Source organism: Camelina sativa, chromosome 2 (assembly GCF_030686135.1).
Source record: "Camelina sativa cultivar CO46 ecotype springtype chromosome 2, ASM3068613v1".
NCBI lineage: Eukaryota > Viridiplantae > Streptophyta > Magnoliopsida > Brassicales > Brassicaceae > Camelina > Camelina sativa.
Genome location: NC_141881.1, coordinates 2,216,674 through 2,240,700, shown reverse-complemented (window position 1 = coordinate 2,240,700; position 24,027 = coordinate 2,216,674). Strand labels below are relative to the sequence as shown.

General features: G+C 38.0%; 9 protein-coding genes and 1 non-coding gene across 18 annotated transcripts; 4 read left to right on the top strand and 6 right to left on the bottom strand.

Annotated features, from left to right (window-relative positions):
- Positions 1 to 163: 163 nt before the first annotated feature.
- LOC104715012 (coproporphyrinogen-III oxidase 1, chloroplastic) lies at positions 164 to 3,085 on the bottom strand. Its single transcript, XM_010432473.3, has 9 exons — positions 2,340 to 3,085; positions 2,164 to 2,239; positions 1,987 to 2,081; positions 1,816 to 1,899; positions 1,520 to 1,607; positions 1,310 to 1,434; positions 1,116 to 1,214; positions 740 to 1,013; positions 164 to 209 (listed from the first exon to the last, which is right to left on the bottom strand). Exons 1-8 carry the CDS (start codon positions 2,874 to 2,876, stop codon positions 945 to 947), a joined length of 1,173 nt encoding a protein of 390 aa, XP_010430775.1. The 5' UTR covers positions 2,877 to 3,085; the 3' UTR covers positions 164 to 209; positions 740 to 944.
- LOC104715002 (uncharacterized) lies at positions 2,993 to 7,854 on the bottom strand. Of its 3 annotated transcripts, XM_010432464.3 has the most exons (15): positions 7,252 to 7,762; positions 6,944 to 7,016; positions 6,789 to 6,810; positions 6,381 to 6,459; positions 6,221 to 6,253; positions 5,744 to 5,892; positions 5,432 to 5,588; positions 5,097 to 5,337; positions 4,764 to 5,005; positions 4,412 to 4,675; positions 4,210 to 4,320; positions 3,908 to 4,132; positions 3,630 to 3,833; positions 3,349 to 3,525; positions 2,993 to 3,279 (listed from the first exon to the last, which is right to left on the bottom strand). In XM_010432464.3, exons 1-15 carry the CDS (start codon positions 7,540 to 7,542, stop codon positions 3,094 to 3,096), a joined length of 2,454 nt encoding a protein of 817 aa, XP_010430766.1. In that variant the 5' UTR covers positions 7,543 to 7,762; the 3' UTR covers positions 2,993 to 3,093. The 3 variants fall into 3 exon arrangements, with proteins under 3 accessions (XP_010430766.1, XP_087321174.1, XP_087321185.1); XM_087465048.1 differs by lacking the exon at positions 6,789 to 6,810 and having other exon boundaries at positions 6,918 to 7,016; positions 7,252 to 7,854; XM_087465059.1 differs by lacking the exon at positions 6,789 to 6,810.
- A 489-nt stretch (positions 7,855 to 8,343) lies between these two features.
- Positions 8,344 to 10,779, top strand: LOC104714990 (GRR1-like protein 1). Its single transcript, XM_010432450.3, has 3 exons — positions 8,344 to 9,074; positions 9,183 to 9,675; positions 9,758 to 10,779. Exons 1-3 carry the CDS (start codon positions 8,620 to 8,622, stop codon positions 10,565 to 10,567), a joined length of 1,758 nt encoding a protein of 585 aa, XP_010430752.1. The 5' UTR covers positions 8,344 to 8,619; the 3' UTR covers positions 10,568 to 10,779.
- On the bottom strand, positions 10,751 to 12,071 carry LOC104714997 (uncharacterized). Its single transcript, XM_010432458.2, has 2 exons — positions 11,762 to 12,071; positions 10,751 to 11,425 (listed from the first exon to the last, which is right to left on the bottom strand). The coding sequence occupies exons 1-2, from the start codon at positions 11,922 to 11,924 to the stop codon at positions 11,016 to 11,018; spliced, it is 573 nt and encodes a 190-aa protein (XP_010430760.1). The 5' UTR covers positions 11,925 to 12,071; the 3' UTR covers positions 10,751 to 11,015.
- A 940-nt stretch (positions 12,072 to 13,011) lies between these two features.
- On the top strand, positions 13,012 to 13,924 carry LOC104747325 (protein NETWORKED 3B-like). Its single transcript, XM_010468949.2, has 2 exons — positions 13,012 to 13,271; positions 13,371 to 13,924. Exons 1-2 carry the CDS (start codon positions 13,187 to 13,189, stop codon positions 13,814 to 13,816), a joined length of 531 nt encoding a protein of 176 aa, XP_010467251.1. The 5' UTR covers positions 13,012 to 13,186; the 3' UTR covers positions 13,817 to 13,924.
- A 947-nt stretch (positions 13,925 to 14,871) lies between these two features.
- On the top strand, positions 14,872 to 15,925 carry LOC104714974 (uncharacterized). The gene is made up of 2 exons (XM_019233563.2): positions 14,872 to 15,341; positions 15,587 to 15,925. Exons 1-2 carry the CDS (start codon positions 15,075 to 15,077, stop codon positions 15,851 to 15,853), a joined length of 534 nt encoding a protein of 177 aa, XP_019089108.1. The 5' UTR covers positions 14,872 to 15,074; the 3' UTR covers positions 15,854 to 15,925.
- Positions 15,876 to 17,994, bottom strand: LOC104714981 (zerumbone synthase-like). 2 transcript variants are annotated; one of them, XM_087465107.1, is made up of 4 exons: positions 17,680 to 17,994; positions 17,501 to 17,588; positions 16,484 to 16,798; positions 15,876 to 16,403 (listed from the first exon to the last, which is right to left on the bottom strand). In XM_087465107.1, the coding sequence occupies exons 1-4, from the start codon at positions 17,691 to 17,693 to the stop codon at positions 15,918 to 15,920; spliced, it is 903 nt and encodes a 300-aa protein (XP_087321233.1). In that variant the 5' UTR covers positions 17,694 to 17,994; the 3' UTR covers positions 15,876 to 15,917. The 2 variants fall into 2 exon arrangements, with proteins under 2 accessions (XP_087321233.1, XP_010430745.1); XM_010432443.3 differs by having other exon boundaries at positions 16,484 to 16,802; positions 17,505 to 17,588.
- An 841-nt stretch (positions 17,995 to 18,835) lies between these two features.
- TRNAP-AGG (transfer RNA proline (anticodon AGG)) lies at positions 18,836 to 18,907 on the bottom strand. The gene has a single exon. It is a non-coding gene; the product is annotated as a tRNA-Pro (tRNA).
- A 59-nt stretch (positions 18,908 to 18,966) lies between these two features.
- LOC104714954 (uncharacterized) lies at positions 18,967 to 23,301 on the top strand. 6 transcript variants are annotated; one of them, XM_087465003.1, is made up of 10 exons: positions 18,967 to 19,246; positions 19,371 to 19,646; positions 19,739 to 21,090; positions 21,183 to 21,449; positions 21,543 to 21,623; positions 21,708 to 21,819; positions 21,952 to 22,018; positions 22,112 to 22,193; positions 22,464 to 22,708; positions 22,998 to 23,301. In XM_087465003.1, the coding sequence occupies exons 1-8, from the start codon at positions 19,177 to 19,179 to the stop codon at positions 22,125 to 22,127; spliced, it is 2,241 nt and encodes a 746-aa protein (XP_087321129.1). In that variant the 5' UTR covers positions 18,967 to 19,176; the 3' UTR covers positions 22,128 to 22,193; positions 22,464 to 22,708; positions 22,998 to 23,301. The 6 variants fall into 6 exon arrangements, with proteins under 6 accessions (XP_087321129.1, XP_087321126.1, XP_010430725.1 ...); XM_087465000.1 differs by having other exon boundaries at positions 22,991 to 23,301; XM_010432423.2 differs by having other exon boundaries at positions 22,939 to 23,301.
- On the bottom strand, positions 22,208 to 23,972 carry LOC109124506 (U1 small nuclear ribonucleoprotein C-like). The gene is made up of 5 exons (XM_010432428.3): positions 23,840 to 23,972; positions 23,696 to 23,738; positions 23,347 to 23,388; positions 23,025 to 23,262; positions 22,208 to 22,700 (listed from the first exon to the last, which is right to left on the bottom strand). Exons 1-5 carry the CDS (start codon positions 23,845 to 23,847, stop codon positions 22,447 to 22,449), a joined length of 585 nt encoding a protein of 194 aa, XP_010430730.1. The 5' UTR covers positions 23,848 to 23,972; the 3' UTR covers positions 22,208 to 22,446.
- Between the last annotated feature and the right edge of the window lie 55 nt (positions 23,973 to 24,027).

Below are 24,027 nucleotides of genomic sequence, written 5' to 3'. Positions count from 1 at the left end.
TTGGTTTGGTTAAATTTTAAAAAATACCCCCTCCGTTTCAAAATATAGAATATTTTAAGCAAAGCACGCAAATTAAGAAATCTTCGCTTTTAACAAGTTCAACCAATCAGAAACAATACTGCATAATATAAAATACTAAACTAATCTAAAAATTGCATTGAAATTTGAAAACATCCTATATTATGAAACACCAAACTTCTCCAAAACATCTTATATTTTGAAACAGAGGAAGTATCTTGTAAGTTGTGTAGGGTAGTCACTGTAGTGTAGTGTATGCACTAGTACACCATGTATTTGTATGTGTGTGTATCCGGGGACTAAGTTGTTTCTTTGTCGCCACTAGAGACATGGAAAACGACCACGTTTTTTGGGGAGGTTTGAAAATCACGGGCGTTTCTTGGATTAGGACAAATGGGAGACAGTGACGTATACTTAATCCTAAAATGTTTAACCTAACACAAGACCCCATTGGTTGAAACTTGAAACGTGTTTTTTTTTTAACTAAAGAAAATCAAATCATCAGATTCAATGTTATCACTAATAATAAGAGAGGAGTGTTGTTTTTGTTCCTCCTCGTTAACATTTACCGAGCAGAGCAAGTGGCTTCACTTATAATCACGCGCATGCGTGCGTGCGTGCATCGAGAGGCTCGATTCCTTGAGCCAACGGCTCTTATTTCAGACTCATGCTTTTTAACTGTCAGTAAATTTTTTTTGTTAAAGTTTACTACTACTACTACTTTTTATCATCATCATCACGATTGGTACTATATACTCCATCATCACTCATCATGACCTTCGTTTGTCAGTAACTCATGATGAGATGACACCAAATTACACATTCTCTTTCCCACTCACGCTTCATTAGCCTCTTACCCTTTGAAGGCTTTAAAGACAAAAATGAACGAAAAGAGCTAATGGTGGAATAACCACAATTAATATCAACTAAAGCCACTCTTTTGGATTTATACAAGCATCCAATAGCTTCCATTCCTCGGTTCCTTCTTCTGGTTTCTGCATCCACAACAAACCATTAGTACTTGGTTTTGGTTTTTGTAGCAAATATGAATCAAGGTTTTAGTTTCTTGATGTGGATAACATGATAGGGAACTTTACATGGTCATATTCCCATCTTGCAGATAGCGGAAGAGAGACAAGAATACTCTCAATTCGCCCTCCTGTCTTCAGACCAAATGTTGTTCCGCGGTCATAAACCTTTATTTTTCACCATCAGTAACAAACCATAACAAGTGGTTACAAGAGATATCAAACAGAAAGAAAAAAAAAAAAAGCTAGTAGTATCTAATTACCAAGTTGAACTCAACATATCGCCCCCTTCTCAGTTGTTGCCACGCCTTATGCTGATCGTTGAATGGTGTATCTTTGCGTTTCTCTATTATGGGTATATATGCTGGTATCACTGAGCTTGCACATTCTGCAAAAATTACCTCAGAATTCAAATAAGCCAAGAAGGAAGTTTATAAAGACAAGATATCACAAGCTTTGATCTTGGTCACTACCAGTGGCAAATGACAGAAGCATCTCCTGATCAAAGTCATTCAAATCATCAAAAAATATCCCTCCTAGCCCTCTCCTCTCGTTCCGGTGCTGCAGGCAAGACCATTAACTTTCTTAGTACTTTCAAACAATATGTGACAACTTATCACAATGTCAACCTTACCAAACCGTGAGGCTCTAAATCCATCCCTACACATACATTGATTGATACATAACTCTAAAGCTAAGGTCTTTAGTTTCACAAAGTGCTAAGATCTCACAAAGACAATTGCAATGGCGTTAAAAAAAAACTGCAGACCTTAATGTAAAAGTAGTCATCACACCATTTCTTGAACCGAGGGTAGAAGGACGGATCGAATTTGTCGCAGGCTTGCTTTTGAACCTACACAAAGAAAGATATTTTTCAGTCAGCAACTCCATAATCACAAAGCTTCAAACTTTAAGAACAAAAGAGATCATGTTTAAAGACCGAGTGAAAGTGCTTGACGTCCTCTTCGAAGATGTAAGCAGGTGTGAAATCAGTCCCACCACCGAACCACCATTGCCTTGGAGCTCCAGGAACATCTACAAGAGCAATCAAATGCTTCATCCAACCAAAAAAAACTGAAACTTTACAATTCTCAAAGAGAAATCTAAAAGCTTTTACCCTTTGGAGCATCAGTCTCGAAATAACGGTAATTGAAATGCAGAGTCGGAGCAAAAGGGTTTTTAGGATGCAAAACCTGGAACATGACACGAATGTGCGATCAAGCTTCAATCGAAGAATACAAAGACCAAATTCAACAGCAATGCCAACAAATGTGAGATAGAGAGAGAACATACCGAGCTGATTCCAGCAGCAAAGAACGGAACTGGACCTGGTTTTTGATCAGACGTGGCGGTGCCTTTAGCAGCTCTGTAAGCTTCAGGAGGCATAACACCATAAACCACAGAGACATTAACTCCAGCTTTCTCCCATACATTTCCATCTTGCAAAACACGGCTAATCCCACCACCTCCACCTGGTCGAGACCAAACATCTTCCTTGAATTTAGGACCTCCTTCAACTGCTTCAATAGCTTCACAGACTTTATCTTGAGCAGTTCTTATCATTGTCTCGAAACGAGCCCTAACCGAAGAAGAAGAAGAAGAAGAAGATTGAGTACCACCACCATCAGAGTCTCTGAGGAAAGTGAAAGGTCTTTCGGTTTCGGGAACTTCTTTCTCGATTGAGACAGAACATCGTAAATCGAAATGTCGTGTCTTTACGGGACGAGGAAAGCGGAGGTTGAAGTACTTCGGAGAAGGATTGAGACGGTGAGAGGATAAGAGATTGAAGGAAGAAGGAGAAGCGAAAAGAGTCGATGAGTGAGACGCCATTTTCGGCGATCGATCGAATCAAAGTTTTCAGCTTTCGCCGAAGATAAAAGATGATATGATAAGGAATCATCAAACCGGTTATTTCCGGTTACGTTTTAAACCAAAGAAAAATCTCATACCAAAACCGGTTTAGTCTTCTTTTTTTATTTAGGAACAACGTTGTATTTGTTCCGTACAGCACAAGCATTCATTAAACATGGAACCCTCTTGTTTTCTCTCACTTGGATAGTAAGCGAGTGAGAGCAGAAGAGTCAAAGACAGGAGGACTACAAGTGAAGTTTTGACAAACAAGAGCCACCACTTTCTCTGAGTTTCTGTTCTTCTTCGCCATCTCAGCTACATTACTGTTATGCTCTTCCCAAAACTCCATTTCATCAGAACTCGAAGGATCTATGTGAATCACCTGCTCAGTGAAAACAGCCAAATATCACAAATCTTAAACCTGGAAGTTTGGATTATTTTAAGACCTTACCGTTTTATTAGGATCATAGACTGAATGTGCTGCAGAAAGCATGGTGTTAAGCTCTGCACAAGACTTAGAACCAACCAAAACAACTTGTTTCCTCGATGGAACAGAGATCATGTCTGCAGCGCAGCACATTAACGGCACTGCCACCGCCAGTTCCCTTAACCTCAACTCAAAGACTGCCTGCAGAAACAAACAACAAAGAGACTTAATCAATAACCTTCGACTAAAGAGCCTCAATGCGTAACGATAAATATCAAATGGAGTTAGTTGTTTGTTTTGTTTACCAGGAGACGCTGTGCGGTGTTTAGGTAGGATTCAGCTTTATCTCCGGCGACTATGGAAGCTAGTCTCACAAGGTTAATAGCAGAAACAGAGTTCCCTGAAGGTTCTGCACCATCGTGATCTTCTTTTACACGGAGAAGAACCGATGGGTCTTGTCCTTGAGTATTGAAGTATGCTCCTCCTTCTCGGTCGAGATATAACTCATCCTAAAAAATGCATTTCACTGTTACAGCCAAAAGTACAGACTCTAACAAATTGAGCTAGTAAGGATCTCACTTGCCTGGGTTTCTTGAAGTTCAATGGCCCATTTAAGCCATGTGACCCCACCTCCATTCTCATAAAGATCGAGCAAGCCAGAGATCAAGAAAGCATAATCGTCTAAGAAGGCAGGAGCTTTGGATGGTCCCTGTCTATAACTGTGTTGTAATCTGCAAGACTGCTCATCATAGAGATTCTCTCTGATAAACAAAGCTGCTTTCTCTGCAACTTCTAAGTAATCCTCTGGCTGTAAAATGAGAATCCAAATAAGCAAAATCAACCATAAAGAGAAGATAACAAATGGAGAGGTGTAGCATTCATTACCTGACTATTCACCACAGGGAAATAGTATTTGGTGCTTTCAGGCTCTGCCTTGAGAATCTTGGAAGCTCGTGCGAAAGACGAGATAACAAGCCCGTTCCAAGAGACGATTATCTAATAAAAGAAATCATAAAACATGTAAACAAAACTGAAAAAAAAAAAACAGTAGAAGAAGACAACAAAAGATTTACAAGAAGATTCTTACCTTATCATCTAGATGCGGCTTAGGTCGCTTCAGTCTAACATCGAAAAGCTTTCTTCGGCATTCACCCAAAATCTCCTGATACTTCTCAGTGGAGATGCTAAACTTTGATGCCATGGCAGACAGCTCATTTCTTTCGATCAGCACGTTCCTCCCAGCGAATTCATTGTGCGGGTCACTTCTGCTTGAAAGGTCGCAGTTACCTGATTTCTTAACATAGTAATGCTCCTTGAAAAGATCTGCATTCTCCCCAAGGACTTCATCAATCTTGAAACAAAACACACAAACAATAAATAGAATGTCGGTATACAAAGGGAAAGCTCATTCAACTGGTGAATATATCAGAGAGAAGAACCTCATCGCTGGTCCATATGTAGAAAGCTCCTTCTTTCTTTCCCTTTGCCCCCTCGAATTCAAAGCTATCGGCGTCTTCAGCTGAGAATATTCCACCTTCAGGTGCAATCATGTCTCTTCTCAGATAATCAAGGATGTCTCTTGCCACATAAGAATACATAACATCCTTGGTAATGATAAAACCATCAAGGTAGATGTTGGCTAGTTGCCCTTGATCATACAGCATTTTCTCGAAATGTGGAACTGCACCAGACAAATAGGAAGCAAAATGCTTTCAGGAAAAAAAAAAGACAATCATCTGCTTGATACAACAAGATACTGTTTGAAGTCTCACCGTGCCAACATTCATCAACACTGTATCTATGAAACCCGCCTCCAATGTGATCATGCATCCCTCCATTTGCCATGCCTTGTAAGCTGAATAAAATCATACTTTGGTTTTCATCAGCCTCGCTAGTTTTCCCCGATTCCTTCAACTTTTTGGAATGATAAAGCATCAGCTGGATCTCGACAGGCCTCGGGAACTTTGGTGCAGATCCAAACCCACCGAATTCCGAATCATAGCTCCGAGAAAACTTGAACACAAACACTCAGTATTAGAAGACCTTTTCATGTTGATGTGTCAATCAGACATATTGTTTTAAAGATTACAGAAGAGTCGAACCATACTTGTTTTGCACATATACTCACAGCCGTCCGAGAAATCTCATCTGACAATTTTTCGGCTCCAGCATTTGCAGATAAAGCTTTTGACAGTTCTTCGATAGCATACGTACCACTCTTCACAAGTGTATCCCTCTTAGTGTCCCACGCATCTTTCACCTTCCTGAACCAAACCAAAGAAACATATTGTCGAATCAACTATATAGTCTTCGCCAAGAGCCCATTTTTCTACATACATACTCTAATCTTTACAGAAAGCAAGACCAATTGCAGCAGTATGAGCCTCAAATGCTACTGTACAATAAGGGGTTTCCTTACTTAAGGAGAGTCTTGAATCCTGGTCGTCCATAATTGTCATTTGGAGGAAAGTAGGTTCCACCCATCAACGGCTTTAAATCAGGTGATAGGAAGACAGACAGTGGCCAACCTCCTCCACCATACAGAGCCTGGACGAACGACATATAAACCTAAAAGTGCCAAATAAAAGCATCAAAGTCAACTCCCTGAAACTCCAGATTTACCTTTTCCATATAGAAACTAATACAGCTAGACTAATTCAATACACGTTTACTACGGTTCTGCATCTCTCACTTAAGTTAACCCAACACGCAGATATGCTCCAACAAAGTAAGACAGCTACTTATTCCACCACGGCATCATTGAACAAATGTAAAAGATATTTCTGAGACTAAGCATTCAATTCAGAGAGATGAATGATATTTTAAATTCCAAGGGCGTTTATTCAAGAAATCTAGTTAGTTAATATATGACTAGTGGCTGTAGATAGTAATATACCTTATCGACATCAGGCCGCTCCTCTCGATCAACCTGTTGCACAGAATGTTAAACAAGAAGTTGGCAAAGCATTTCAACAACACTCAGCTCAAAAATTGTGCCTCAGAACATCATTTTAAAATCCACATCCAGAAGAAAAATTTCCTCCTTAAACACTAACCTTGATACTAACGAACGAATAATTCAAGAGTTTTGCAACTTCTTCATCTTCAAATGACTCAACTTCCATAACATGACACCTGAAAAAAGAGATAACGGTACTGAAACATACATTCCCAAATTAGAAAAATTGCAGTGCTTCTCTGTATACCAGACAAGAACTCGAGTTCTTAGACTACAAGTTTTCTCAACCTTATATTTACAAATTCCTTAAAATCTTTATTAGGATTACACCTACGAGGAAAGAACAGTAATAATACTAATAAATCTAGAGTTTTTTACTCTGTAGTTCATACAGTATGAATCATACTCTTAATCATTTAAACAGTATATTCATACTCTTAATCCTTTTCAACTCAGTAAAAGAAGATGTCAAACTCAAAAACCAAAAATATACTCAAAGTCTCACCAGTGACAGGTACTGTATCCAACTTCAAGATTCCATATAAAAAAAAAAGATTTTGAAAACAAAAGGGAGCCATATTAGTCTCACAAAGGTAAAGCAACTAAGGACATCTAATCCAGCATCAATAAAAACGAATAATAAAGGATAAAGTAAACAACTTGATAAGAAGATAGGCACGTCTCTCTTCCTTGCTTCTTCAAAAGCTTCTTCTCCCCATGGATACCAATCAACCTAATTTCACATAAACCATGGATGCCATTAAACCATGAAATCAATCCAGAGAATAAAAAGTTCCATGCTTTTGAGCTAAGAACCAAAAGTACAATCTAAACCAGTTATGACTTAACTAATTGCAACAAAAGTTCCCTAAATTGAAAACCAAAGGTGTTTCCTTTATCTATAGGATCCTTATGTGAAAAAAGATGAAAACTTTGATTCGTAAAAGAGAGAGAGATGAACTAATTACCGGATTATGTGCGTGTTGAAGAAGATAAGGACTGTGCTCAGCGGCTAAACGGTTGGTATGTTTCTGAGACGTTGACGAGGTCGACGAAGAAGTAGTCTCATCCGCCATGGCTAAGACCTTGCCTGAGGAAATGGGTCTATAGAGAACCGGCGGGAAAGGGCAATAAAACGAAGGGTTATGAGTACGGACACGATTTCTTCGTCTGGGTAAAGAAGACAGAGACGCGATGCTGCGAGAAGCAAAGCGGAGGATTGATGAGGAAGACAACAACTGAAGACTTTTCATCAGCATTGCTGCTGATTGATTTGAACTAGACAATACGACGGCGTATTCATGCTTTATTGAGATTGGCTAAACGAATTCAAAGGTCTAGACCATTCGCCATGCGAGCGTGGGAGCTTCAGACACATCTTTCACTTGTTGGATCTGTTCAGTATCTGACACGTGTGAATAAGACAAAATAAGAAGATGGCTTAGTTTCTGAATATCTTTTTTTGCTGGCTCAAACTTCAACTTCTCATTAACCCAAATATTCTTTCAATTATAGTATGGCTTTTTCAAAACCTCACATAAAAGAATCTAACCAATACATTAAACCGGGATGTAAACTTCTTTGCTACTACTCTATTGGTTAATGTTAATACTATATTCATATATCCTTCTCGAAAGTACAACTTCAGTAACTTCTTCAAATGTGATGAGGAGTTTTCTAATGTTATCCACTGCTTAAGTTAGAGGTTGGAGCAAAGGTCAACCCCAGATTGTTCCTGCACAGCTGTTGTCAATATCGCTTGAATCAAATTGTAAAACTACCTTTGTATAGTCTAGTTTACATATTGTATGCTACAAATTTTTTTATTGAGGTAATAAATTTGTATTTCAAGTCTAAAAAGGTTGATACTTTAAGAGATGGTGGTTCTATTGGTAGTAAATATCACTATGATAATCCTTTATACTAAGAGCATCTAAGTTAAAAAAAAAAAGATTTTTACTTTAAGACTACAGGCCTAAGTAAATTAATAGTTAACCAATCTGACATCATGTGTGAACTGTGTATTCCATAAATGATTAGATCCATGAATTATATCACACAGACTACATGTGGATGATCAGTAATCTAATTATGATTAAGGGCACCTAATTTATATTAGTGAGCTACCACAGTAGGCTCACATGGGTGCAAGCTCAACTTTATTAATGGTCTCACATGGACATTGTCTCCTTCGATTCCGTTGTCTTTTCATACCCTTGTCTTCCACTTGCGCACGGTTTATATATATCAAAAGCTTCATTCTTTCCATTTAGATCACTCATACTGAACCAAATCTCAAACCTTTTCTTCCCTTCTCTCTCTCTCTCTCTCTTCTCATGGCTCTCCGGTTACCATCTAAGGTTTTAAAACATATCCTCTCCTTCATTGATTCCAACGAGGACCGTAACTCTGTTTCTCTGGTCTGCAAGTCATGGTTCGAAACAGAGCGTAAAACTAGGAAACGTGTCTTTGTCGGAAACTGTTACGCGGTGACCCCTGCTGCTGTTGCACGACGGTTCCCAGCGATGAGATCTCTGACTTTGAAAGGGAAGCCACACTTCGCCGACTATAACTTGGTTCCTGATGGTTGGGGTGGTTACGCTTGCCCCTGGATTGAATCCATGGCGGCTAAAAGCCCGTACCTTGAAGAGATAAGGTTGAAGAGGATGGTTGTGACTGATGATTGCTTAGAAAGGATCGCTGCTTCGTTTAAGAATTTCAAAGTCCTTGTGTTGACTTCTTGTGAAGGTTTCTCCACTGATGGTATCGCTGCTATTGCATCAACTTGCAGGTTCTGTTTCTAACTTATAAGTTCTAACAAAGAAAATACTCTGTTTTTATAAGTTACACCTCATAGTAAGTTAGGTTTTTTAATGTTGTTTTGTGATTTACGAAACAGAAACTTGAGAGTGTTGGAACTACGAGAGTGCATCGTTGAAGATCTAGGAGGAGATTGGCTTAGTTATTTCCCAGAGACTTCAACATCTCTGGTCTCTCTTGACTTCTCTTGTTTAGACTCTGAGGTTAAAATCTCCGACTTAGAGCGTCTCGTGAGCAGATCTCCGAACCTGAAGTCTCTGAAGTTGAATCCAGCTGTGACTCTTGATGGGCTCGTTAGCATACTTCGTCGTGCTCCACAGCTGACTGAGCTCGGCACAGGTTCTTTCGCTGCTGAACTGAAACCAGAAGCGTTTACAAAGTTATCAAAAGCTTTTTCAAACTGTAAGCAACTTCAGAGTTTATCTGGTCTTTGGGATGTTCTCCCTGAATATCTTCCAGCTCTTTATTCTGTTTGTCCTGGTCTTACCTCGTTGAACTTGAGCTATGCTACTGTCCGAATGCCTGATCTTGTTGAGCTTCTTAGGCGATGCTCGAAACTACAGAAGCTATGGGTGAGTATTTGCATTTTTCAAGTCTCATTTGAGTATCCCATTTATATATGTGGGTTCTTTACTAATGAGACATATTTTGCAGGTGATGGACTTGATAGAGGACAAAGGTCTTGAAGCTGTTGCCTCCTACTGTAAGGAACTTCGAGAACTGAGGGTGTTTCCATCTGAGCCAGATCTTGATGCAACCAACATACCTGTTACGGAACAAGGCCTGGTCTATGTGTCTAAAGGCTGTCGAAAGCTTGAGTCTGTTCTCTACTTCTGTGTCCAGTTCACAAACGCAGCTTTGATCACTATAGCAAGAAAACGTCCGAATCTCAAGTGCTTCCGTCTCTGCGTGATAGAGCCATTCGCTCCTGATTACAAAACAAATGAGCCACTTGATAAAGGATTCAAAGCCATAGCTGAGGGGTGCAAGGACCTTCGACGGCTCTCAGTCTCTGGTCTCCTCTCTGACAAGGCCTTTAAATACATTGGGAAACATGCCAAGAAGGTTAGGATGCTATCAATAGCATTCGCTGGGGACAGTGATCTGATGCTCCATCACTTGTTGTCAGGCTGTGAGAGTTTAAAGAAGCTTGAGATAAGAGATTGCCCTTTTGGAGACACTGCACTACTGGAGAACGCTGCCAAACTAGAGACCATGCGATCCCTTTGGATGTCGTCGTGCTTTGTGAGTTTTGGTGCTTGCAAGCTTCTGAGTCAGAAAATGCCAAGGCTCAATGTCGAAGTCATTGATGAACATCCTCCAAAGACAAGACCTGAGAGCTCTCCAGTTGAAAGGATATACATATATAGAACAGTCGCCGGACCGAGAATGGATACGCCTGAATTTGTGTGGACGCTACACAAGAATCCCGAGATTGGAGTTTCAAAATTAGCCATAAAGTAAACTTGCTGCTTCAGTCATCTTTTTTTGTCCTTTTCATCTTGAGCTTTTGCAGACATTGTTGAGGGAGATTCACCTCCCATTTGTTCTCTTTTATATTGTTTTCACTAAGATGTTAGAATATCAGTGATAGAAGCATTTCTAGCTTGTACTCTGTTAAAACAAAACCTTCTGTTTGTACTAAAGTTTGGAATAAAAGTTCTCAGTTTATAAGATTTATAGTTTATTAAAGATTGTAAACAAACAGCAAAATTCATGAGCTAAAGAGTAAGACCTAGCCAAAAAAAACTACAAATGTTGCCTCAAAGCATCTCTATAAGTGACAAACACCAGTAGTAATAAAAGGTCAGTATCTGAGATGAAAATAAGGCTTGTGCTTCGAGCTTCCACAACACCAGCAACTGCAAAAACTGGAAGAGTTGTTCATCTGCACTGTATCTACCTACACTAGTCATGCGCTTCCATCAATTCCAGCAGATTTCTTGATGGAATCAAGAAGATGCTCTATTCTGTATTTCATTACAGGCTGACCATGTCGAGTCTTTCTCATCATTTTACCCTTTGCTACTTTCCTCCGTGATTCAGCCTCTTCTTTAGCTTCCTTCTTCGCCTGAAACATCGCCTCTCTCTCCATCCTTGCTTTCTCCATCTCTTCTTTCGTCTGTTTGTATACATCCTCTAAACCGATTCTCTTATTAGATTTAACCTTCTGCTTATCATCATCATCATCATCACCACCATCATTATCATCTACCTTACTACTCTCTCCAATCTCATTCTTATCATAAACGTTCTGCTGCTTCATCGACTTCCTAAACTTGCTCACATACTTTGCATTCTTATAGAACTCTTTTTGCTTTTCTAAAAAACAAAAGAGAATACACAAAAGGGCAAAGTTATAGAACAGAGCCAAAGTAAACTAATTCAATCTTAGTTCAAGCCTAGCTGCATTGTAACATTCCTAACATCATCCTAATCCTCAAACACAAGCTAATGAAGGATGAGAAGTTACAATTAAAAACGGAAAGATTTTTCGAATTGGGCAAAGTTAAAGAACAGAGCTAAAGTAAACTCATTCAATCTTAAGTTCTATAGCCTAGTCTGATTCTCACAACGCTTTGTAGCATCCTAATCCAAGTTACAATTAAAAAAGGAAAGATTTTTCGAATTGGGTTAGAAGAGAATGGAATCACTTACTGATCAAAGCAGGGTTATAGCCATTTTTATTCGATTTCATGTTAGCAAAAGTTTGGAGAGAAAGACCACCGCCTCCTAATCTCTTCATGTTCTTCCTCCTCTTCGTCTCCGCCGCCTTAGAGCTATCAGTCTCATGTTCATCTCTTTGATGAAATTTCTTCATTGTTCGCCGAGATTCTTCAATCTATGAAACTCCTCCTGATTTCTCCGTGGGATTTGAGCGAGTTGCCAGAAAGGGGGAAGAACGTACGAAACCCTAATTGTAATTTGCGGCGACTCTGAAGTTTGAGAAGTGGGAGTTGCACACTTTATTAAAATTGCTACTATACCCTTATAGTTTTATCTTTTTTGGCAGAAAACCACTGTAGATACTTATAATTACGAAAAAGCACCACACTACTAGACGACATCAAACATTTTTAAAGAAACTAATTTAAAATCGAGAGAAATTGGGCAACTAATTCTGGAGTCTCATTTTAATTTATTTAAATGTTTGGTTTTAAAAAAAAAAAAAAAAAAAAAATCGAGAGAATATTGAACAAAATCTAACGAATCAATAATTGTATTGTTATCGTTGTATTATTTTTGTAATCTAGTAATTAATGCAAGTGAGTACTTTGAATAACGAAAAAACGAATAGGTTAATGCATGAAATTTTGAAGAATACCTTGTATAAACTTCTAGTTACCAATTCAAAGTTCTAACGAATAAAGATAATTACGTAAAATGGTTAGAAATCAGAAGACACATTGGATGATTTTGTTCCATTTATAAAACTTGAAATGAAAAGAGAAAAAAATTACATTGATACCACAACATCAACAGTTCAGATTCTAATATAAACATAATTTCTAAATGAAGTTGTATAGTGAATCTCTTATTTCAAAGTGATAAAAGTTTTATGTCGCAACAACATTTATCGGTTCAAATATTATTTGGAGTATATATGTAAATTTTATATGAGTTTGTAAAGTGTATCTTTAGTTTCACAATGATAAAAGTTTGTATGCTACTACAGTATTACTATTCAGATTCTACTATGGGTATTTACGTAAATTTTATACGAGTCTGTGTGTCAAACCCCTAATTTTATAATTACAAAAACTTTTACGCCGCTCAAGCATCAACGGTTAAGATTATACTAAGGATATATAGGTAAATTTCTTATGAATTTGTTTATGGTTTTGTATTCAAATAAATAAATCATACCCTCTCATTTGTATGCAATTTACTAAACAAAAATCCTTCAAAAAAAAAAGTGATCCTATTACATTGTTCTACAACTTGAAAACACCACTTTTAAACCACAAAAGACAGATAGGTGACTTAGGTCTAGAGAAAAAAAAAAAAAGGAGTGATACAACACCATATAAAACTCTGCTAGCACTGAGAGTTGTCACAAATCTCAAAGAACGAGTGAAGACGATGGAGGGGACATCAAAATGGTGGTGGATTGGTAGAAATCACAACACATCAAATTCATCTCCTTGGCTTAACTCTACTCTCTCTGGTACGTAACCAAGTCACTTCTCTCGTTTTGGTTTCCTCTGTACGTAACTATACATATTGTCAGTGATGAACTTTGTTGTTGGTAATTAACATGTGACAGAGCTTGATGCAAAGACGAAGGAGGTGATGAGAGTGATTGATGAGGTTGATGATGAAGCAGATTCCTTTGTGAAACGAGCTAAGATTTATCACGAGAAAAAGCCAGAACTCGTTGCCATGATCGAAGATTTGTACCGTTCGCACCGCTCCTTGGCGCAGAAGCATGATCTGTTGATCAAAACCTCTTCTCTGAATCCGAGTGAAGAAACGGAGTCTGAAGTGGATGATGGTGAAGAAGACCAAATTGTTGTATTTGCCGATGATGGTGAGACTATGAAGGAAGAGTTAGCGATACTGGGAGAAGAAAACAGAGTCTACAAAGAGAAGAGAGAATTGGCTTGGCTGTTTACAGATTTAGTCAAGGTTCCTTTTGCTTCCGTTGCTATTGGGAAATATTTTGTTCTCTTCTTTTGCGCTTTTGTTTACCATTTTCTTTGCATTCTATGATTTATATCGTAGTTTTTTGGGTTGCCATTGTGTATGAACAAGGCTCATAAGGCCTTTATATGTTACATTCTAGTGATTAACAAATAAAATGAACAAGAGATTTCGTATTATCTATCTCAACTCTTTGGAGTCACACATGAATAAACCATGTATGTTTCCCAAAATTCAAGGATTTAGTTATGAATGTGTGTACACACCCGTCTATGATCCTAGCCTGATCTAATGAGGTTCACATAAACTTAGCAAATTGTAATTGGTTTCTTGATTCAAAGTTTTTAAAACACTGTATTTGATATATACTAGAATGGAGCAAATCTCATGCATCATTATCTCACATATAAGGAAGTTATATCTAGTCAAACAAATTTTAATTCTTAAGAGATCATCTTCTCTTATTTGGAAGATTAATAAATCTGTCCTTTATTTTTCAGTCTTCAGTATCATCGAATATTAGTCTTCACTCTTCATATGCTTTACTTAACTTCATTTTCATACCTGGAATCAATAATATGGAGAAGACACTCAAAATAAACAAACCTGGAATCCATTTGAGTTCATGAAGCTCAAAGGTAGGTTTCTTGTTACTATATGTCATCAACACATAGAGTAACACATTATTATCTACAGGTTTTATAATATAAGAGTCTCGTTATCAAAATGCAATGTTAAGATTCAAAAGATGATTACAACGTTATAAGCTCAAAATGCAACGTTATCAACAAAAATGGGTTTTAAGTGCAACCAAGATCAATGACATCTCTTTATATAAGAGAATTTCGACCAATTGGAAATTTTGCGGTATTTCATCAGTAAAAAAAAAATGATTCCCAAGCAAGAAAATCACACCAAATTGATGGAAATAACGAAGACGATGGAGTTTTTGACTAAGAAAACATAGCTTAATTTGCTTTATCGTTTTTCGTTACACAAACCTTTGGTTGTATTTGTAATCTTGATAATATTGTGTATTCTGTTTCATATTAATAAAGTTTTTAAGGCGTTAAAAGAAAAAGACTCGTTATTATCAAAATGCAATGTTAAAGTAAGATTCAAAAGAAAAAAAAAAGATTATTTTGGTTTTAACTTTAAACATCTAAAACGCCGTCGTATAAGAAAGCCACGTCACGAGAAGCGTTTGAATGTAAACAATGACGTCATCTTATCTTCTTCAGCTCAATTCAGTCGTAGCCACCAAAATTGAGAGCCTTTTTGAGATAGTCTGTGTGTGAAGTGAAGCAATTAGACCGTGAAACGAAGAATGAGCTCATGGGTTTGCTCTTACGTGACTCGAAACGTCGCAATCGCCGATTACTCACGTCCTTTCTCACTAACCAAACACCTTATTTTCCCGGCGACGGTTCAGAGAAGAACCGTCAGCTTTCCGGTAACATATGCGCCGAAATTTCCGTCTTTGAAACTCCAAAGGTCTCAATCGTCTACCCATGAAGGTGAAGAAGACCCAGAATCATTCGTACAAGCCCTCACGATTCCAGACGAGTGGTTGCTCCCTTCTAGGGCCATTGAGGTGCTTTTCTCACTTACTTCCATCAAACGTCTTTTTCAAGCAATTGAATTTTGCGTGTGTTTGCAATTTCAAACCTTCCCCAACATTGCTTGCTCGAATGCTAATTTAGGGCTTCTCTGTTTCTCGTTTATAAAGTTGCTTGCTTGATTGCTGATATTAGCTTCTCTGTTTTCTCATTAAGTTGTGTAGTATCTATGATCTTACAATGCTTCGTTGGATTGCTGATCTTGAAGTGTTTTGATTAGGAATCTGAGTGGTTGAGAGTAACTTTGCACAAATGGTTGGATGATGAGTATTGCCCTGAGCCAACCAATGTAGAGATCAGTGAAGTAGCTGCAAAGTCTTACTACAGTTCATTGCTAGAGAAAGAAACTGACGTGGGAGAGATTTTGATGAAGATGGCTCAAGATTTAACCTCTATTTCATACAAAGAAAGCTTCCATGGAGCTTTCACATCCGCAAATGCAGCTATAAATCTGATTGTTGATAGAGTAGAAACCGGCATACTCTAATCTAGTATAGTTTAGTTTAAGGTTTCAAGAACAGTGTCTTTGTATATTATGAATTTGAGTTTTGTTATTTCACTTGATCAGGTGCAGGGAAGTCTAAAGTCTTTACAGTTGTGAATCCTCCATCTACCACTAGGTTATGCCCATTTACATACTTTGAATCATCTGATGCGAGGTAAACCGCTGCATTAGCTACATCGGTCGGTTCACAAACCTCTCCATCTAACACTCCTGTGCTCTGCACTATTTGGATCAGCCTTGAGTCATCAACACCGGGGTAAATCTGTCGCATCTCATCCATCACGAATGATGTTGTGATTGCAAAAGGAGAAATGCAGTTTACTCTGATCCTGTGCTTGCATAGTTCTGAAGCTGTTGATCTCACGATCCCGATGACAGCTGATTTTGAGACGCTGTAAGTATGTTGTGCTAAACCGCCCATCATCCCCGTGACACTCCCTGCACAAATGATGGATCCGGTATTACGAGGGATCATCACACGAGCAGCGTGTTTGATTCCTGCAATGACTCCACGGACGTTTGTGTTGATTACCTACAGAACATTATAAAAATCAGATGAAACTAATAACTGTTCCCAAAGCCTTTCTTGCAAACGTTCTTATAGATCAGTACCTTATCGAAAACATTGAGATCAAGATCCACGATACTAGGAGGCGTTTTGCAGGGGATACCAGCATTGTTGTACATTATGTCTAGCTTTGTATGGAGGGAGACAGAGAAATCAACTGCGTTAGCAATGTCTGATTCTTTGGTCACATCGCACTGGACATAAGCAGCATTTGGACCAAGTTCTTGTGCGGTTTCTTTCCCGAACTGCGGTTGTATATCGGCAATGATAACTTTGGCTCCATGGCTGATGAATTTTCCGGCTGTTGCTTTGCCAATCCCACTTGCTCCTCCTGTGATGAGGGCTACTTTGCCTTCTAACTTCCTTTTACATCAAAAGCTATAAGATTAGGCCTTTGTATTAGTCTATTAGATAAGACTTCTCATATTTATAAATTCTTTAATGTGATAATTTTAAAGTATAGAACTTAAAAAATTAGTGGCTTTAGAAGATAATTTTTGTCTCACGTTCTATTTTTTTCTGTTTCTGATAACACATTTGACATTTCTTAGTGGTAGAAAGAGTAAATGCTTTTTCTAACTTCAAGATAAGATTCGTCGAAGAAGGCAAATAAAAGCAACCCAACTTGTAATATCAAATTATTCTATATATGTCATTCACATGTAGACGTATATATATAAGCACAATATGGCCTTTGTTTAAATCGTTTATCCCAAGTCCCAAGTCCCAACTCACAATGAACACAACAAAATACAAAACTTTATTCATGGATATTCATTTTTAAATTATAAACAACTCATATTAATTTTGTATGGAGTTTTTGCAAGATGTTTAAGAAATGAAGAAAACAATATTTTCCAAATGTTAATATATTTTGGCTGAATTAAATATCATATTTTCTTCAACACATGATGGACTTTAAAAGGGCATATTCTTGTTTTCTCTTTTCAACTTTCTCAAAAAGTTTTTAATATTAATCTGTTACTGTATTAGTTTAGATTCTACAAAATTCAGATTTTGGTTTACTAATATTTAAAGAGAGTGGGATTAAGAGATGGGACTTGCCTTGAACTTGAACAAGATGATGCGGATGAGGAGATTCCTTTGTTAAGGAAGTTCTTGCTCACATTCTTGAACAATGCGTTTTTTCTATTTCAGATGCATAAATAGAAAAGTTAGAACTAAGAGTGTTCATTGTTAAATCTGCAGAAAATGAAGAAGCATAGAGAAGGATCTTGACCCAATCTGAAACATGCTTGTGTATTGCTCCGAGAGATAGATCGGTCCTTGTCGTTTTCTAACTTCTAATTTATCGTCTTTGAAGCTCCATGTTGTTTGCGTCTTAAATAGATATGAGGAGGGTACACAAAAAGGTGTGGTCTTTAGAGAGAGAATCTAATGGGGCTGTGATTGAACCAGAAGCTTACTAGTAGCTAGCATGCAAAGGTGTTTTTGTAAAATCAGATATTTTTTAAAAAAGAAAAAAATAATGAAGACAAAAAGGAACATAGAAAGTTAAGCATGTGGTGATTTGTTCCCAAAACAAGATTGCTATAGCCTAATAGGCTGAATGTATTCTTCAATATAAAATCTAAAATATGTTACATCATAATAATTGATTGATGTTTCCATAATATATATTTTCTGATAAACCCTGATTGTTATTAGATTAAATGAAAGATTTTAGTTTACAACCTATAAAAAAGTTTATGGGGACGTCAAAGGACTTTTTAAAAAACCTCTTAATGCTTGTGCCTTGTTGTGGTGGCATGTGTTGGTGCTTATTATGAGCTGTCTATTAATGTATAATATGATTGCATATTCACCTTATATACAACGAACGTACCTACCAATACCATTCTTCATATGCCGACAGGAAGCTAATAATTTATCATTATGATATATATTATCCAGTAGTAGACAAACGTTACTATTATCCAGTAGACATTAATTTGCATAGGGCGACCGATTTATCTTCATTTGTTACCTACCGAGTGGTTCCACGTACGTAATAAGACGTGTACGTATCTTTTTGTTGGTAAGACCTAAATTGTGTTTGCCAAATCTTTGACATATATGTTCTATAAATCGTGACATTCTTTAATGGTTTTTTACATGAAGATTCTTCGCCCAATCGCATATAAAAGAGTAGTAAAATAACAAAGTTTCTATTAGATTGTGTAACATGTATGAGGTGTCCAAAAACAAAAAAAATGTATGAGGTGTCGAATAACCTAGTTTTGTTTCCTTCTAGAAAATTAGAAGCCATAATATATATATTCCTCTGTTTTTTTGCTTAAATATAGGTGAATTGAAAGATTAAAGGGAGAAGAATACAGTCGAAGAACTGAGAAGAAATATGAAAAGTAAGGCAAAAAAGCAAAAGAAAAAAAGATGGGGCGTTCCGAGAATTGAACTCGGGACCTCTCGCACCCTAAGCGAGAATCATACCACTAGACCAAACGCCCATTTTTGATATTTCTCTCACGTTATAACAATATATATCAACGTATATCGTGTGGTTTTCAGAATTGTGCTTTTCAAAACCACTCGGCACAGCTCTCTCGACTCGTCTCTCTCCCGCCAATCAGCTCGACTAAAAAGTAAAAAAAACCACCAGTCATCGTCAATGGAGGAGCTTCTAGGGTTTCTTCTCCGATTCTGATTCGTACACGAACTGGGCAGCGCTTCTTGCGAATTCGATTCTTCGTAGACAGCTTCGTAATTTCGAGTTCCGATGGTCAATTTTATAGAAACCGAAGTTTTCGCCTCCGATTCGCAGTCTCCTTCAGCTTCTTCGGATCATAGTGAGTTTTGAGATTACGATTCCTTTATTCTCCCTTGCGAATTCTGTTTTGTTTTTCCGGATTATCGTAGATTTTGAGGTTTCAATAGATTTATTGTTCGAATTTCGTTTCTGGATTCTCTTAGGGTTTGAGGTTAATGGGGAAATTGAAGATACTGAGCCGATTGATGAAGCAATGGTAGTACTTGATAGCTCCTTGCTTGAAACCCCATTACAAAATCTCTACGATGATACGGAGGTCGTAGGTGACGATGAATTGGTGGTTGATAGTGAGGATGAAGATGAAGGATCGGGTGATGTTGCTGCTGATGAGCTGACAACATGTATGCTTGAACGAAGCCCCATAGCTGCAAATATACTTTTGGAGTCTGATGGATCGAATGATCACGAATGTCAGATAGGTAAACATATCTTTGTGTTGTTATGATGCACCTATCTTCTTCTTTGTATTGTATCAACTCAGATTAATATTAGTCTATCTCTTCCTTTTAAGGAAAGCGAGAATCAAATTGTGATACTGTGGCCGGAGCTCAAGGTTTTTCTCGAATTAGTGCTGATAGTCATGGTCCAGGGCTGGATTTTTTGGATTCTCAGGAACCAGGAGAGGCATCACAAGAAAATGCCCTTGGTTTTGTGGACCACTTTCTGATGGACAAAGATCTTAATTTGTCTCCAGTGGTTATACGGGAAAATAGTTGGAGAAGGAAGTCACCTCCTGTATCAGTTGCAAAAGGATGTCAATCTCTAGCCAAGAGACTCAAGAGCAGAAGTCCAGCAAGGAAAATGAGTGTCTTTGATTGGACTAGTGACCAGTGTGATGTGCGTGACCCTCAATACTCTCTGGTCACTCGTGCAAACAGTACATGCTACAAGAAAAGAGAAGAACATGTTACAGATGATGATCCTGGAGGTAAGAAAGGATTTATGGTGGATCTGTGTGCGAGTAGAAAAGTCTCAACACATTCTACACAAAGACTTATGCAGAACAGTTCTGCAAAACCTCACAAGATGGAACAAGCATCGGGTTTGAATCAGGGAATAATGTTTGTCTCACAGAATGATGCTCAGTTGCAGGATAAGGGATCAAAGGAGCACTCGGAACCCGAGGAAGACTTTATTGATATTGGTGTTAACACTCAAATTGCTGCTGAAGCAATGAGTTCTTTAGTGTATACTCCCTGCACTACAGAAGATGCTTGTGAACCATACCCAATTCCAGGGAGGATATCAGAAATGAGGTATCAAGTTAGCAATCTTTCTAGAAGGAACAATGACACCATTGAGAGTGGATCTGATAGAGACAACTGGAGTGGTCCGCTTAGTGCTCCACACATGGAAAGAAACTCTAAGAAGAAGAGAAAATTCACCAAGGAAGAGAGAACCGGAACAAATGTCTCTGCCATGACATGTCTTCGTAAATTATGTGAATGGACGCATCCCAGGGGCAAAAGATCGCGTCTTATGCAGAGGCATCACGCCCCATTAAGGAGATCTTGGGGTGCTAGTTCAGTTAAAGACATAAACGAAACCAACATGTTGTCAAGCAGGTTACGTGTATCATTAAGTGGGACAAGACAAGCCTCTTCTTGCCAATCAAGAGTCATTGACGTGGATGTTGCAAATCATGCATCTCCAAAGAAAATATATGACCGAAGTCATGAAAGCCCTTGCAAGAAAGATCTTCCTAGGTTATTCCTTCGTAAGGAGCATCCTACGAGGCTTGGAGGACCTGGAAAATTAGGTGACTTCGTGTGGAAAGACCTAAGGAGACGAAGAAACTTGGCATATGTTCGAGTGTTATTCAGCCAGCATCTGGATGATGAGACAATCAAGCAGCAGAAGAAGGTTTTAATTCATACCGTTCCTTTTATCAGTTTTGAATAGCGTATCTATATGTACCGTATTGGTTATCAGGATTACGCTTTTTGCTTCCATAGATTATGCTTCGACTTGGAATTTCTCCAGCATCTTCCTCATCAGATTCAACACACTTCATAGCAGATAGATTTTCTCGGACAAGGAATATGCTGGAAGCCATAGCCCTTGGTAAACCTGTTGTTACACCTCTATGGCTGGAGAGCTGTGGACAAACAAGATTCTTGATAGATGAGAAGAATTACATCTTAAGGGATAGCAAAAGGGAAAAGGACGGGTTCTGCATGCCTACATCTTTGGCCCGTGCGAAGCAGCATGCCCTTCTTAAGGTCACAATTTATCTCATTTGAGCCTTTATTAGAGCTTCATTAAATCCTTCACACATATATCCGCGATCTTATAAGTCGCATTTTTATTCATAGGGGTTAAAAGTCTGTATCACTCCCAACATTAAACCAAGCAGGGGTATGATTGCTGACTTAGTGAAGTTGACTCAAGGGCAGGTAAGAACAACTCACTTCGATTAAGAGATTTTGTTCTATAGACATCTTGGCACTTCTTCAGAATGGTTATGAGTTACTTATCAGGTAGTGGAGATAAGTGAGATAATTGCTGCAGAGGATAGAAACTTTCCAGAAGATCTATTGATTCTTTCTTGTGAAGACGATCAAGAAGTCTGTCTTCCTTTCATTAAGCATGGTAACAGCTATGCTACTTTCACACTTTTCAGAATTATTAGTAAAGAAAACTTTTCATGTTAATTTGTACTCTTTTGTCCCCAAAAAAGAAGGTTTAATAGTTGTACTCTCCCCATAAAAACTTGTAATGCAGGAGCTGTAGTTTACACATCTGAGCTATTGCTGAATGGAATCGTGATTCAGAAATTGGAATATGCCAGGTTTGGAAGTTATAAATTTATAATACTAGTTTGTGTGAACAGTAGAAATAGGTCAAACGCAAATCTCATAACAGTTCTTTGTTGTTGTTGCAGGCATCGTCTCTTCTAAATTGCACACAAAAGGAACCAAAGCGTCACAAAGTTTACAGCAATACGTTCGCTTACTGATATACTGGTTGGTGCATGTAGTGAGGCCTTTTAATTCAATCTTTCATAAAACCCTGCTTGTTTTTCAAGAGAACCGAAAGAAAGATCTTTTCTAACTTACATTCTACGGAAACAAAAATCTCCCACATAAAAATGACACATTTCACATACATTAATTCTAAAGCTCTTCATGTAAATTGAATTAGAAAAGGTAACATACTGTGTCAAACAAGAGCTCTGAGAATGTTTGGCAAGAGAAAAATGACCCATCAGACCTAACTCTACTCATTGCTTTCAGGAGATTCAGCACCGGGGTTTGGATTGTTGAAGCTACTACCACTTGGTGCAGCAGCTGGATTTGTATGATAAGGAGGAGGAGGAGGTGGTGGTCCATTATAATTGGGAGGTGGTCCGCCACCTTGACCTGGTAAGGGAGCCATTCCTGGTGGCCTTAGAATACCGTTTTGTGGAGGTGGAGGTAGAGGAGCACCAGGCGGTGCCATCATCTGCGGTACTCCTGGTGGCGGCATGTAACCTGCAAAGGTACAATATTACATTTCACTTCATACTAATTGTAAGATGTTCGGTCAAGGTGTAATTGAATGGAAACTATTCGTAAGAGTCTGAGGAGTCATGAAATGCAAAACAAGTGACAAATCAAATATCATATTGATCAGCTGTGCAATTTAACACAAAGTTTGGTGCCATGTCGAGAATCTCAAAGCACCTATCAGGATGAAGTTCTTTATGATACTCTTTTTTTTTATCTTCAGGCTTTTTCAAAATATTACTATGAAAGTTATCTACTAAAACTTTCTAACGCAGCAAGCAGGGAAGAATTATAGTAAAGAGATATTACCTTGACCAGGCATCATTGGTCTAGGGAGAACAGGAGGTCGCATACCCATAGGCATACTTCCAGGTGGTAGCATCATTGGAGGGCGAGGTCTAGCGAGCATATGCTGATTAAACACAGCACCAACCTGTGGGGGATATCCTCCAGCTTGGCCATGAATTAGATGTTCCTTAATTCTCTGATCAATCAAACTTTGGGTTTGTTGTTCCTCGAATTGTTGATAGTATATCCTCACATTCGCCTGAAATTCATCAAACTCTTAACACATAAAAAAGAAAAATCATGTATACACAACACAAAAGATCATTATGGACTCTTTATGTACCTTGTGTTTGTAACCAGCATTGTGCTGCTTCCTCACTGATGGCTGCAAATAGACAAAATATAAGACTATACTGATAAGAGAAAACATGTACAATCCTTGAAACATGATTAGATTCTCAATCAACACCAATTAATTGAGCCAAGCCAGTGCGACATAAACATGTACTAGATGTAAATAGCATACTGGTTTTAAACTGAAATCCAAATCGGAAACCTAATTGACACCGCCGAAATCGAAGATTGATTTTTAATAAAGCCGAAACTTCAATTCACCAGCGACTACTAAAAAGTTCTCAATTACTACAAAAGAATAGAAACAAAACAAGAAGAAGATTTAGATTCAGACTTACAGAATCGTGAGTGAGATAAGTATCGCAGTAATCACAGTAATACCTGCGAAAAAATCAAAATCAAACAAGTAAATTAAAACCTAAATCTCGAACTGAATTAGTATCTATGTATCAATATAACGTCGAAGATCTAAAACCCTATACCTCGGCATCGTTCAGAAGATTCCAAAGAACCCTGCGAGTTAGTGAGAGAGACGACGGAAGCTTTTCGGAAGAAGAAGAGAAAGTGCGAGAGAGAGAGAGTCGAATTTTTTATTTTTGCCTAATTTTAATAAATAAAAAAAGATGATGATTTTTCATTTAACGGCCCAGATTCGTTCGAGATATCTAAC

Coding starts and splice junctions, on each gene's coding strand:
- LOC104714997 (XM_010432458.2), bottom strand. CDS start 11,924: ATGAAGAAATTTCATCAAAGAGATGAACATGAGACTGATAGCTCTAAG. Junction 11,426..11,761: donor CTATAACCCTGCTTTGATCA/GTAAGTGATTCC, acceptor TTTGTTTTTTAG/AAAAGCAAAAAGAGTTCTAT.
- LOC104714954 (XM_087465003.1), top strand. CDS start 19,177: ATGGTCAATTTTATAGAAACCGAAGTTTTCGCCTCCGATTCGCAGTCT. Junction 21,624..21,707: donor TGAAGTTGACTCAAGGGCAG/GTAAGAACAACT, acceptor GTTACTTATCAG/GTAGTGGAGATAAGTGAGAT. Junction 21,820..21,951: donor TCTTCCTTTCATTAAGCATG/GTAACAGCTATG, acceptor CTTGTAATGCAG/GAGCTGTAGTTTACACATCT.
- LOC104747325 (XM_010468949.2), top strand. CDS start 13,187: ATGGAGGGGACATCAAAATGGTGGTGGATTGGTAGAAATCACAACACA. Junction 13,272..13,370: donor GCTTAACTCTACTCTCTCTG/GTACGTAACCAA, acceptor AACATGTGACAG/AGCTTGATGCAAAGACGAAG.
- LOC104714981 (XM_087465107.1), bottom strand. Junction 16,799..17,500: donor CTTGTTCAAGTTCAAGGCAA/GTCCCATCTCTT, acceptor TGTAAAAGGAAG/TTAGAAGGCAAAGTAGCCCT. Junction 16,404..16,483: donor ATCTCAATGTTTTCGATAAG/GTACTGATCTAT, acceptor AATGTTCTGTAG/GTAATCAACACAAACGTCCG.
- LOC104714974 (XM_019233563.2), top strand. CDS start 15,075: ATGAGCTCATGGGTTTGCTCTTACGTGACTCGAAACGTCGCAATCGCC. Junction 15,342..15,586: donor TCCCTTCTAGGGCCATTGAG/GTGCTTTTCTCA, acceptor TGTTTTGATTAG/GAATCTGAGTGGTTGAGAGT.
- LOC104715012 (XM_010432473.3), bottom strand. CDS start 2,876: ATGGCGTCTCACTCATCGACTCTTTTCGCTTCTCCTTCTTCCTTCAAT. Junction 1,900..1,986: donor ACGTCAAGCACTTTCACTCG/GTCTTTAAACAT, acceptor TTCTTTGTGTAG/GTTCAAAAGCAAGCCTGCGA. Junction 1,215..1,309: donor GATATGTTGAGTTCAACTTG/GTAATTAGATAC, acceptor TGAAAAATAAAG/GTTTATGACCGCGGAACAAC.
- LOC104714990 (XM_010432450.3), top strand. CDS start 8,620: ATGGCTCTCCGGTTACCATCTAAGGTTTTAAAACATATCCTCTCCTTC. Junction 9,075..9,182: donor GCTATTGCATCAACTTGCAG/GTTCTGTTTCTA, acceptor TTTACGAAACAG/AAACTTGAGAGTGTTGGAAC. Junction 9,676..9,757: donor CGAAACTACAGAAGCTATGG/GTGAGTATTTGC, acceptor CATATTTTGCAG/GTGATGGACTTGATAGAGGA.
- LOC104715002 (XM_010432464.3), bottom strand. CDS start 7,542: ATGCTGATGAAAAGTCTTCAGTTGTTGTCTTCCTCATCAATCCTCCGC. Junction 6,460..6,788: donor GGATACAGTACCTGTCACTG/GTGAGACTTTGA, acceptor CTCTTTTTTCAG/GTGTCATGTTATGGAAGTTG. Junction 3,526..3,629: donor ACACCGCACAGCGTCTCCTG/GTAAACAAAACA, acceptor TTGTTTCTGCAG/GCAGTCTTTGAGTTGAGGTT.
- LOC109124506 (XM_010432428.3), bottom strand. Junction 23,389..23,695: donor CTTATCTCACTCACGATTCT/GTAAGTCTGAAT, acceptor GTCTATTTGCAG/CCATCAGTGAGGAAGCAGCA. Junction 22,701..23,024: donor ACCAATGATGCCTGGTCAAG/GTAATATCTCTT, acceptor GTACCTTTGCAG/GTTACATGCCGCCACCAGGA.